Below are 13,360 nucleotides of genomic sequence, written 5' to 3' on the forward strand. Positions count from 1 at the left end.
AAACTTTACTATAAGGTTATAATAATCAAAATAGCATGGCATTGGTACAAGAATAGGCATACGGAACAATGGAACAGGATAGAGGTTCCAGAGCAAAACCTTGATTCTCAACCAACGTTATCTTCAACAAAGCCTCCATCAACAACCACTGGGGAGGGGAGAACCTATTCAGTAAATGGTGCTGGGAAAACTTGCTGACCACAAGCAAAAGACTGAAACAGGAACCCTACCTATTACCATACACAAAAAATCAACTCTAAATGGATCAAATATAAAACATAAAACCTCACACTATAAGGACCTTAGAAAAAGCAGGAGACACCCATATGGAAACTAAACCTGAAAACAAATTCTTGATCAAAACCCCAAAGTGCCCAAGCCATAAGAGGTAAGATAGACACATTGGACTTCATCAAACTGAAAAGCTTCTGCAAAGAAAAAGAAACCACCAAGACAGTGGGGAGAGAGCCCACAAAATGGGAAAAAATATCTGCCAACTGTATATCCAACTAAGGCCTAACATCTAGGATCTACAAGGAACACAAACACGCCAAAAGGGAAAAAAAAAACAAAACAAAACAGCCCTATTAAAAAGTGGGCAAAAGACATGAATAGACAATTCTCAAAAGAAGATATACGGGCAGCCAACAGACACTTGACCAAGTGCTCAGCCTTACTCATCATCAGAGAAATGCAAATCAAAACCACACTGAGATACCATCTAACTCCAGTAAGAATGGCCATCATTAATAAAACAAACAACAACAAATGCTGGCAAGGATGCAGAGAAAAAGGAACACTTCTACACTGTTGGTGGGAATGCAAACTGGTGCAACCTCTTTGGAAAACAGTGAGGCAATTTCTAAAACTAGATGTTGACTTTCTGTATGACCCAGTTATCACCTACTGGGAATATACCCATAGAAACCTAAATCATTTTACAGAAAAGATACCTGCATATGTATGTTTATTGTAGCACTATTCACAATAGCAAAAACATGGAACCATCCGTGTTGCTCATTGAAACTAGACTGGATTTTAAAAATGTGGTGTATATACACAACATAATATTACACAGCTATAAAGAAGGACAAACACATGGACTTCGCAGCAACTTGGATGGATTTAAAGGCTATCATACTCAGTGATCTATCAGAGAAACAAAGAACAAAGTATATGTTCTCACTCATAAGTGGACCCTGACTATAATACTATAAGAAAGGGATTGAGCCAGGCTCAGTGGCTCAGCCTGTAATCCCGCGCCTTTGGGAGGCTGAGGTGAGTGAACTGCCTGAGCCCGCGGGTTCGAGACCCGCCTGGGCAGCGAGATCTCATCTCTACAATAAAAAACAAAACAAAACAAAACAATCAGCCGGGCATGGTAGCGCATGCCTGTAATTCCGGCTACTGGGAAGGCTGAGGGGGAAGGATCGCCGGAGCCCAGCAGGCGAGGCTGCGGTGGCCGGGAGCGGCCACTGCACTCCAGTCTGGGCGACAGAGTGAGACTCCAACTCAAAAAAACAAAAACAAAAAGAAAAGAAAAAGAAAGGGATTGGCAGTAGCAAGTTACTTCCAGGATGGGGGGGGCACAGCATCAGTAAGGGTATCTGACTTCAAACGAGGTAAAGTGAAGGCCAAAGGGAGTCCCAAACTATACCTGTATGATGACGACTTGTATACCTTATCCTGAATTGTACCCCACATTATTAAAATAAAATATAAAAACTAGAAATAAATAAATAAATATAGCTTTACACAATGTGGGCCACATTGCACATCTTTTTGTAGTTTGCTTTCTTCTCAATATTGTATTCTGAATATCTTCCCTTGTTATTAAGCATTATTTAAAAAGGCAAAAAAAAATACAAATATTTCAATAGAGTTAACATTTCAAAACTAACATAGAGACACTGGATCATTATTTCAATTTAACACCTATCTACATTGTAGTCACAAAGAGATATATTAATGAAGCACATGACTTAATTTGCTTTTAAACACAAATTTTTTCTTGGTAAGTTTTAAATCTGTTTCTCTATACTCCAATGTAAATGATGCTCAAAAAATGTTTTTATGTACTAAGTTATTTATACATACTTTTTTCGTTCTCCTACTTTAAGCTTTACCTTTTTTGTTCATATTTTCCTTTCTGCATCTTTTCTAATTATTTCCCCATTATATTACATATCAGGTCAACTTTGATACTCTAATCTTGTATTCATTTCTAAGCAAGTAGAGTTATTACTGAGATCTTGCTTTCTCAGAATTTTTAATAAATCATAGACTCTAGTTTCCACACTTAATTTATTCAAACTGAGTGAATCATATCAAACTATAATAACATAAACATAAATGTGAATATAAATAAAACACAGCACCAGCTTCAAGTTGTTTAAAATTAAGTAGAATGAATAATGTATAGGTAAAATCTCTAAATCGGCCGGCTCGGTGGCTCAGCCTGTAAACCCAGCACTTTGGGAGGCCAAGGTGAGTGGATTGCCTTAGCCCGCGGGTTTGAGACCCGCCTGGGCAACTTGGCGAGACTTCATTTCTACAATAAATAAAAAAAAATTAGCCGGGCATGGTAGCGCACGCCTATAGTTCCAGCTACTTGGAAGGCTGAGGCGGAAGGATCGCTGGAGCCCAGCAGGCCGAGGCTGCAGTGGCCGGGAGTGGCCACTGCACTCCAGTCTGGGCGACAGAGTGAGACTCCATCTCTAAATCAAGAGAATATTTGACACGTGTCATAAAAATGGTAAATGGGACACAGAATAGCTTTGAGTCTGATCTAAAATAATAAAAAACTGCAAGAAAATTCCCTGCCCTTAAAATATCTAGAATCTTTCTGAAAAGACATAAAACATAATGTCATGGTGATAATGACACTAGCAAAAAACAGTAATAATAGTAACAACATAAAGAAATAAATAAGAACATTTACTGAATGTTTCTATGTATTAGGTATATAAAAAATTTATCATGCTTAATCTTTTCAACAATCTTTTTATTGCAGATATGAGGAAAATGATAACTGGAGAATTTTATTTATATAAGATTACACAATAAGTAATGAAGCTTAATTATGAAGCATTTATCCCATTCAAAAGTGCATATTTTTTAACTTTTCTTAAATTACTTACAAAACAGAACACAGAAAATTATAAGTTTGAATGTGACTGAAGTCATCCTGAATGAATTTGGAAACAAGTTGTTCTATGAGCTGGACTCTAAGGAGGAGGTATGCTTTAGGAAAGCAGTAGAAAATGGTAGTATACTTTTAGTGTGGAAGCATAGGGATGAATCAATGACAAGTACTTTTTAATATTTTACTTTCACAATAAACGATGTTTAAAGTTTTTACTAATTCACAATGGGTTTGCTCCATGGTGAAGATTTTTGTGAGCAACGTTATTTGTGAGACACAAACAGCAGTCTTATTTTTTTGAACTAGTGTGCTTTTACTTGTTAGAATTGAGATCAGATACCACATATTCATTAGAAAAATACCATAACTATTTGAGGACTTGGAGAAAAGAATAAATATCCTAATTTCTTTTTGTGGGTTTCAGTGGATAGACCATCACCGTGTTTTATTGGGTCAAAATCATAAATTTAAACGAGCATTGGTTACTTTAGACATAAATATTTTCCCTTTAAAAAGACAAGGAAAGACATTTGCTTACCTTGTATTACATGTGAGTTGTCTTTTAAGAAGAAGTTATACAGGTATTTGGGAATAAAAGCAGACATACACGCATAAGCCAAGGCTAAGAATGAATAAAGCAAAGGCATGTAAAAATTAGTTAATAGAATAACAACCAGCAATAAATCACTTACTTAGCACACATTCCCTGAGTCTATTACTAAACAATAGTTATGATAATAAGTGCTAGAAACACAAAATAAAGGGGGGAAAAGCCTTTTTGCTTCAAAATGAAAAATATTTTGAACACAAAGAGACAAAAAAAAGAAAAGCAAATTCAGTTTCAAACTCTGCAATTGTTATTACACAATAACAAAAATGTTTATTACCCAAACTTTGTTTTTTTAAATTTCTAAACATGACAATTATTTACTCATCCTTAAATACGATCCTTAATTACTGCTGATGCAAACAAGTGTCTGTGAACTTTAGATATAAGAATACTAGTTATAACCTGTATTTTATTTATTTTATTTTATTTTATTTTTTTGAGTTGGAGTCTCTCTGTCACCCCGATTGGAGTGCAGTGGCACGTTCCCAGCCAGCGCAGCCTCGACCTGCTGGGCTCTGGTGATCCTTCCGCCTTAGCCTTCCAAGGAGCTGGAATTATAGGCGCGTGCTACCACACCCAGTTAATTTTTGATTTACTGTAGAGACGAGGTCTCACCAAGATGCCTGGGTGGGTCTTGAACCCACGAGCTCAGACAATCCACTCACCTCGGCCTCCCAAAGTGCTGGGATTACAGGCTGAGCCACCGAGCCTGGCTATCATCTGTATTTTAAAACACAGACCCTTTAGTATTCTTGTCTGAAAATTGGCTATGCCCAACTAAATAAAGCAAAAAGTCTGGTCTAGACTAATAAGTGAGGATTTCAAGAACAATGCAGTTTTTAAAAGCATTCAAATAGTGAAATTTCAGTTCTCTGAGATTATGCTATCTCTATTGAATTCCAGAAATCTATGCAAATTCTGACATGAAATAAAATTTGAAAAGATAAAGATTCTGAGATAAGGCATCTAGACATTGAAGCTATATATAGTAACATGCTCTATATATGGTATCAGGAATTTGGGATTTAAGTCACTTGAATTTGATAAATATATAGTGAAAAACCTATTATAAAAAAGTTATAGCAGAGGGGAAGAAAACAAAACATCTCTCATTAAAAGAAAACTGCTAAAAGAAAAGATGACAACATTAGTGTGTAAGTACCTAGAATATAAGACAGACACAAGAAAAATTATCTGAAATACAATGTGCTATATGGGCTCAGAAAAGAGAATAAGAAAAGTTTTCATTAAGGAAGTGGTATTTGAAATGACAGCCTTTGGAGAAAAATGCAGACAATATTGATTTCTTTATAAATTCTTTAGAAAGCAGATGTAGACTAAAATTAATTTTTAAAGAAGTCAGAATTTTCTTCATAGTTCCATAAAAATAGTCATCAAAGTAGGCAAATGTACTGAGAATAATCAAATTCCCACCAAATATAGGTTATAGGCTGATCATAACTGAATCTCTCCAGTATAAATTATTCCTTCACATTTCCAAAATGAGTCTAATAGATTACTTCATAAAAAATCTACCAAGAACTTTAAAACAAAAAACAAAAACTTTCATGTTTTAATAAAATATTTAACAGTAATATGCAGAATGATTATTTAAATATTAAAGAGGTTTACCTTCATTATTGAAATTTAGATACAGGAATGGAGCACAAAGAGAGTCAAGACCTAATGCAGAGGGGTTGGGAGAAAGAAGTCAAATAAATATAACCTAGTATAACTGTAGATGTATATATTATTCAGTTCTTTGTATCACCTCCAAATAGATTATTAAGTCTTCATTCAGAAATGTATTACTTTCATGAGTTATTGGGAGGAGTAAATGACAGTGTCCAATACAAATCAGTTATTTTTATTATCAATATTAATATGAGTTGAAAAGACATATACAGTAATAGAAAATGTAAGAATCTTAGAATGCTTTGAATATTGTACCATCTCTAACCTTCATTGTGTGATCTTGGCAATTACTTAAACATCTTCAGGCATGTTTTCTCATCTAGGAGATGAAGATTTGTCTTATATGTTTTTTTCTTTAACATTACAAAAAAAATACTTTAAGAGTATTGAAATCAAATACAAATACACGACATATTTCTTTGATCTGTAATAAAGCTTTGCCTACGTTGCTATGTTGAAATAATGCACATAAATTTACCTATAATTGTTAGGAAGATTATAGCATAATGCTAAAATACACAGAACTATGAAAAAATCATAGCTTTATTTTGGTATGGCCAGTAAGAAATAAAGAATTGAGATATAAAAACAGCTGCTCATAACAATGCATTAAAAAATAGGGCTGGTTGGGGATTTTCAATTCATGACTTAATGACCACAAAAAGAATAATGGCAAAAGCCCCAAATCAAGGATCTCAACATTAAGATACTAGGGAAAAAAAGACAGTAAATAAAATGAGTTTACAGTGATATCCTGTTTTTTAATTTTTAATAGCCATGATAAGCACATATTAGAAATCATTAACCATAAGAATCTCAACTAGCTCAAAATTATTAAACTATTGCATAAGCATTAAAAAAAATGTATCCACAAAGATGACAGTATATTCAAATATTCTTTCTGCTTTCCTAATCAACATGATGGCAAGTTGTTTCATTTTAAATGTCATGCATTTAAATGATATGTACTAGACATTTAGACAAGGTTTTTTTTTTTAAGAGTCCTCATATGAGTTTCACTCTGTCGCCCAGACTGGAGTGCAGTGGCTACTCCCGGCCACCGCAGCCTTGATGTGCTGGGCTCCAGGGATCCTTCCACCTCAACCTTCCAAGTAGTTGGAATTACAGGCACATGCCTCCATGACCGGCTAATTTTTTGATTTATTGTAGACATGAGGTCTCACCAAGTTGCCCAGGTGGGTCTCGAACCCGCAGGCTCAGGCAATCCACTCAACTCAGCCTCCCAAAGCGAGGGATTACAGGCTGAGTCATATTGACTTTTTCCAAAACCAAAGATGCTTTGATATTTTGTTTTAATTTTAAAATCTGTCAATCATGCATTAAGCTACTTGTCATTAAGACTACAAGAGTCTTAATAACTAAAAACTTACCTTGCCAATACACAAGATCAGGATGAGATACTACCCAGGCTTTTAATACACGTCTAAATTTTGCATGACCTTCTGGTGATGATAACAGTTCATCATATTGATGACAGCGAGGAATATCCACTTCAATCTGTTAATATTGCAAAACAGTAAGGTGAAATTGTAATAGAATAATAATTACCAAAACCCTTAACCCTTATATAAATAAGGAAGAAGAGAGACTGTACTATGACTCTTAGAATAGACCACCTTTATAACCCTGGTGTCTAAAGTTTTTGAATTTTTTACTGATCTTCTGGAAACATCAAAGAAGTTGTATGTATACAGAAGAAAAGAACATTTTTTTTGAAAAGGTGTGTATTAATGTAGTCCTCAGAAATATCTTCCTTTACAACCTCGTCTAAATAAAGGGAAAAGTTTTCAGATGAAGAAATTATTTTTAAAAAGTAACTTGACCTAAAGTCCTTTATAGTATTAGTCTAATTCAGTAATTCAGGAGGATAAGAGTAATGCGTTCTCTAACACCATACGTATATGACAGTGACTGAATATTCACAATGTAAGAAAGAAAATTCCTCACACCTTCCTGAAATTGAAAGGTTTTGCAGAATTATCTTAGGTTGCTTTAAAAAAAATCTAAGTCATACTTGTCTATCAGTAGGAATAGGAGTGTCTTTATCAATTGCATTGTACTTGTCATTAATAGCTCCCTGCAAAAAAAAAGAGAAGATACATTAAATCAACATATCTTTAATATAGAAAAATCTATTTTTTATAAATAACTATCTCTTAAAATCTACCCAACTATAAATAGGCACATTCAAACCCAAGGTATTCCTAAACTTAAGAGAAATCCCCTACATTTTTGAAAATTTGTGATGAAGGTCTGTGATAAGTGACAATTTACCATTTTGCTGAGGCAGACCTTTAAATCATATACATCAGAAGGTAAATGTCTTAGATGAGTGACTTAGCTAGTGAATACACTTAGCCAGCTTCCCAGCCCCTACAACACAGCATGTTATCTCTATTTACTTTGATCACATAAAAAGCAACTGTAATAAAAAATAAAATTAAGGAGATGGTCCTATATGAGTTTTCCGTTAAAGCTAGAAGTCAAAGTAAAAATACAATTGTTCAGAGGGCTAGTAGTTCAGCACCAGGTAACAGAATTTCTGGATAAACAATAGATAAAATGTAATTATAGAATTATTGGGGATTAAAGGGTCATTTACAGTTTTCAGTTATACTGTTACAAAAGGAATACTTGGTCTTCAAATTTTGGTCACGTTCTACAGGAACAAGTATGAAAATGTTTTTAATTAATTTCATATGAATATAATTTAATATTAAATTATAAGTCATATATTATTTATATAAACATACTCATATAATATTATAATATCCTTATTATTTTAATAATATTCTTTATTGTATCATCGCGGTATAGAAAGAATGACAAATTGGGATTCAAACTCTGACATTATTTGCTATATCAACTTCTTTAGGATGTCCATTTAATGAGAGAGTTGGATAGCCTGATACCAAAGTCCTCTTGGACTTTAGCATTATATGATTATGCAATTCCAATGATTAATGTATGGCATGGAACAACAGGTATTCTTGTTAAGTAACCATCTAAACTCAAAGATATTTGTAGATGCTCATCAAGGAAATCAAGAAGAAAAAAGGGAAATTCTTTCAACAGAATGTTGAAATGAGTTAAAATAGTTGAGTGAATTTTTAAAATAAAGGATGATAAGTGTCTGTAAGAGAACACAGGAAGAGAGGATGACAAAGAAACTGACAGAAAAATGAAGAAATCTGGCAAGGATCAGTCCCATTATCATAACTGTTGTCATCAAAGTTCTCTGTTAGTACCGCAAGCCACCCTAATAATATTATGTCACTTTTCCTTTCGCACAGCCACAGATAATAGAAACTTCTTTAGGTAGAAGACAAAGTAGCTATTTGTCTAGGCAGCATGGTCAAGGTTGAATAGGTGTGACCAAAAAAACAAAATTATGTTAGTGATTTTGACAAGGCAAAAACTGGATTGAAAGATTTCTCCAACCTCAGACAGAACCACTTATAAATAGGTAATCACATTACAGAATGAGCATAATTTACAAACAGGACTATCCACTTATAATTAATATATATTCTTATAATATTCTGATTTTAAAATTAATAATCAAGACATTTTCTGTGATAGTTTATTAAATGAAATATTAAACAGCATCAAATCTAACAACTTTCAATTATATCATTCTATTCTATTCTTTTTCTGTACTCCTGCTATTTAAAATTGTCAAATAGTCTAACATGTATATTTTACTATTATTTCTAATAACTTAAAATATATATATTTAGAAAACACTATCCTTCATCCTTTCTTAGCATAATTAATTAGTGTCTAGTCCTCTTTTTTTCCTTCCTTACCTCAACTCCCAGAAGAGCAGCCCAGGTTAAACCCCTCATAAGAGGAGGAATATCAATTCTTGCTTCTTTCCAGATTTGATTTTTTTTATATGGATAAGCCTATGATATGAAAAAAAAATTGAAAAATGCCTCAGATTACCAAGTGCCATCTTTCAGTCTGGATAGTTCTGAATATATTAATGATCAAGTTGAAGTGACTTGCAATGCATTTCAGAATATCTATAATTACTGTGTCTGACGTTATATCAATATATACAAATAAGCAGAGAAAAGAATTCCTAACACCCTGCAAAACTATATATATATATATATATATATATATATATATATATATATATATATAATATTATATTATATTGTATAATATAATCCAAAAAAGGATCTAAGTCTACCTGTTTTTCAATTCTTCTTCTCTATCTTGTGCTTTGGGAGAATTCTGAATGAGTCATATGGAAGGTGATAGTACCAGCCTCTTATGGGTTAATTAAGATGTTTGTAAAGCACTTTGAAAAAATGTGGTGATAGAGAAAGTGTTCAATGGCTATAAGTTATTACTATGGCTATTCGATAGCTTGCATATAAATTTGTCCTTTAATATATTTGCATTTTAGGAGCGCTTTCTAGAAGAGAATTATCAGGACAAAGGACAAAGATGTTAAGGTTCTTAATATATACATTAAAATTATTTTATAAAATGTTTAAGTCAATTCACATTCATTTCAAAAGAATGACAGTCCAATCTCAGTGTACCTTTGATCATTTTGCTAACTCAATATGCAAAAACACTCCTATTTTAAATTTTTTTTTTTTTAGTATCTGTGCTGCCGAAGCGAGCACCTATTTTAATTTTAATTTGTATTTTTTTTTCATTCCTAGTAAGGATTATTTGAGTAGATTTACTGACTAATTATATTATATACTTTATCCAGGTCCCTGTTTCAATATTGGTTCTTTTTATGTCTCCTTTAAAAAAAGATATTAATCTTTTGTCCAACATGTTTTTGCATTTATTACTGCACCTTGTTTTTATTTTTTAATTTTACTTACTAAGAACATGACATTATTTAAAAATTTTTTTTGATTTTTAATTCATTTTTAATGCCTTGTTACACAAAACCAGAACAAACCCCCACAATGCAACACTATTTTTTACAAGCTCCTTGTTTCAACAGTGCATTTTAATTTCCTTGATCTGTCACTTGCCTTATTCAGTTACCAAATTCTGCAAAGTACTTTTTTTTTTTTTTTTTGCGTTGGAGCCTCACTCACCCAGACTGGAGGAGTGGCCACTGTAGCCTTGACCTACTGGGCTCCAGGAATCCTTCCGCCTCAGCTTTCCAAGTAGCTGGAACTACAGGCGTGTGCTACCACGCCCAGCTAATTTTTTGTTTTATTATGGAGATGAAGTCTCAACCAAGTTGCCCAGGCAGGTTTCGAACCCGTGGGTTCAGGCAATCCACTCACCTCAGCCTCCCAAAGGTGTGGGATTACAGGCTGAGCCACCGAGCCTGGCTCAAAGTACTTTCTTAAAAGCAGCCCACTTTTAAGTAAAGATGACTAATGCTTTATAATTTCTGTATACCGTATTCTTTCTTTGGATTATGTAGGAATAGATAAACCTGTGTTTGGGTGCTGACTCCCACCTGTTCCTACCTGCATGACCTGGGAAGTTTCCTCATCTGGGCAATATGGATACTGCATCTCCCTTTCACCATGGTTATGCCTATTATCTGTGTAACACACATGGAGTCCTAAGTATGGTGGTTGGCAATCAGTAGATGGTCAGTAAATGTTAGTGTGTCCACCTAGGCCCTTTATGTATTTGTTTTGTTCTTGTCTAAAGTAGTCTACTCTAGTTAAGTTGTACTTTTATTTAGAGATGTTTTCTTTAATATACATTTCTTAATCGGAAAAGAGGTTATAAGACAGACTTCTCATAAATTCAAGATTCTGTAAGAATTAGCAACAACAACAAAAATAATTGTATATGGGCTATTGTTAACTTTATACTTGAGAATCCCTACCTTTAGTAGTCTGTCAAAGAGAATAATTCTATTTAGTTGGTACTCTGTGTCCCTCTCTCTGATGATTAAAGGGAGAGTGGCAGCTGCAGACAACTCATTATTGCTGTTTGAATGAGGTAAATTAGATTGGCTATAAAGAAAAAACAAAAGCAAAAAAAAAGTTATCAAAAGGTAAAAAATTGTAATAACATTTGTAATACATTTGCTTTTATGTTCTATTTAGGAAACACTTTTAAAAACACATATATGAACGTCTTATAAATCTAATATAAATAGAAAATAAAAATAGAAAATGAGACTGTATATACTCACTCATCTTCAAGTAATGGGTAAAATGTTTCTCCACCAACATCTTTTAATCTCTGTAAATTTAAAGAGAAAATATTTATGCATAAACATCATAGGCAGTAACACTGATCTGTATTTAAAAGGAAAAGCAATGCTAAAAAAATAAAGGTACTAGGAAAAGTATAAAATAGAATCTGAAGGTTAGTTCTTATGATAAACATGCAAACATACCAACTGATTAAGATTTGGCTGTAAAAAATAACTTCTCGTTTCTTGTTTTTTATCACTCATAAATGTTAAGACACTTATGATATTTTTCCAAATACAATTCAGAATTACTAATATTAGTATAAAACCGCTTAAATGGATAAAATATTTTTAAGTTATATGAAGAAAGATGATTAAAAAGAGGTATCCTTTATAAATATATATTGAAAGGTAGTACCTATAGAAACCTAGAAAAAACTTAGCTTATTCTTAGTTTAGTCTTTTTGCCTCAGTATAACCATTAGAAAGTCTTCAGATATTCTTCTGTAGAACAAGCAGCAGCCTATCCCATCCCCGCTTGGCAAATCTCCATTAGATGCAAGACCAGGACAGCCTAACCTTTCAATTCATTGTTTAGCATAAAAATCTCTAGTAAACTTTTAGGTTTCTTATCAAGGCAGAAGATCAAAGATCATCCTTTGGCTGGTCAAAGTCATGAAAGTAATAATACAATCACCTTGTATGATTACTTTTTTGTGAGTTTGCCAGTTGCAAATGTCTGAGTTTATGAAGTGCAAATGTCTAAGAAGTCTTTTGCAGGACCTCTCCCCTTAACCTAATCAGCCCTTTGTGACCTATGTAACACAAATAAACCCCACCATGGCAGCAATCATGTGACTAACCCCCTATCTGCCTGCTGTCCATCACCTGATGTCAGTACCTGCACTTGCCTGCAAAGAAGAGCAGACCACCACCCAATCACATTAATGATCTTCTCCTATCTAGGGGAATGGTTAAAAGGATTCAGCCACAAGCAACCAGCAGCCATTGCCTGGCTAGACTCTGGTGTGGCCATGTGCTCTTTAAGCTATGGCTGTTGCCAAGCTTCCTGGCTTTGGCCCCGTCCCCCACCTCGGGGAGGTGAATCTTCTCTCTCCTTTCTCATTCTCTCTCTAATTTACTTTTAATAAACTTTTCTTTTTTTGTCTATTTGTGTTATAAATCTTTGTAGTACTCGGATCCCTGGGTTACTGGCCCCCACCTCTGGCCTGCCAGCTCCAACAGTGCTGCGCCTCTCCTCGCTTCTGCATCCATCCATCCACCCTCACCCTATCCAAGCTCTAACATATATTTATTAATGAATAACCCAAGTCAGATTTACTTTTGCTTAGGTATTGTAGCAGGAAAAATAGAGAGATCGTGTCACCGAGACTATTATAGGAAGTGGTACTTTATTATACTGGCCATCCCAGTGGGCCCGAGGGTCTGATGCGTCCAAATCGAGCACCCCAGGACAGGAAAAGTGTGGTCTTACACCCTTGTTTGGTAAGGGAGGGGGTCATGTTGAGTGATTACATATTTCCTTTGGAATCTTACAAGGTTGTACTCAGAAAAATCAGATTTTTCAAAGAACAAATGGTTTTTCAGGAACTGCTGGGTTGTAAACCATCAACTTCAGAGGAGGGGTTTTGGATAAGTCTGTGAATTAGTTACTCTTTTGCTTTTCCATGAAATGGCCAGTCTCTGGGCCATTTGGCCTTTCTTAAACAAAACCTGCCTT

General features: G+C 34.1%; 1 protein-coding gene across 1 annotated transcript in view; it reads right to left on the reverse strand.

The window, feature by feature from the left end:
• Window positions 1-13,360, reverse strand: part of TBCK (TBC1 domain containing kinase) — a 273,436-nt gene that overhangs the window by 178,551 nt on the left and 81,525 nt on the right. Inside the window, exons 13-19 of the mRNA XM_008055888.2 lie at window positions 11,617-11,666; window positions 11,305-11,434; window positions 9,281-9,379; window positions 7,486-7,548; window positions 6,842-6,968; window positions 5,388-5,438; window positions 3,684-3,767 (exon numbers count right to left, since the gene is read on the reverse strand). Of these exons, the coding sequence (XP_008054079.1) occupies window positions 3,684-3,767; window positions 5,388-5,438; window positions 6,842-6,968; window positions 7,486-7,548; window positions 9,281-9,379; window positions 11,305-11,434; window positions 11,617-11,666 (604 nt within the window). The remainder of the gene's footprint in view (window positions 1-3,683; window positions 3,768-5,387; window positions 5,439-6,841; window positions 6,969-7,485; window positions 7,549-9,280; window positions 9,380-11,304; window positions 11,435-11,616; window positions 11,667-13,360) is intronic.

This window comes from Carlito syrichta, unplaced genomic scaffold (assembly GCF_000164805.1).
Source record: "Carlito syrichta isolate Samal-C Ts95f unplaced genomic scaffold, Tarsius_syrichta-2.0.1 Scaffold302017, whole genome shotgun sequence".
NCBI classification, from domain to species: domain Eukaryota; kingdom Metazoa; phylum Chordata; class Mammalia; order Primates; family Tarsiidae; genus Carlito; species Carlito syrichta.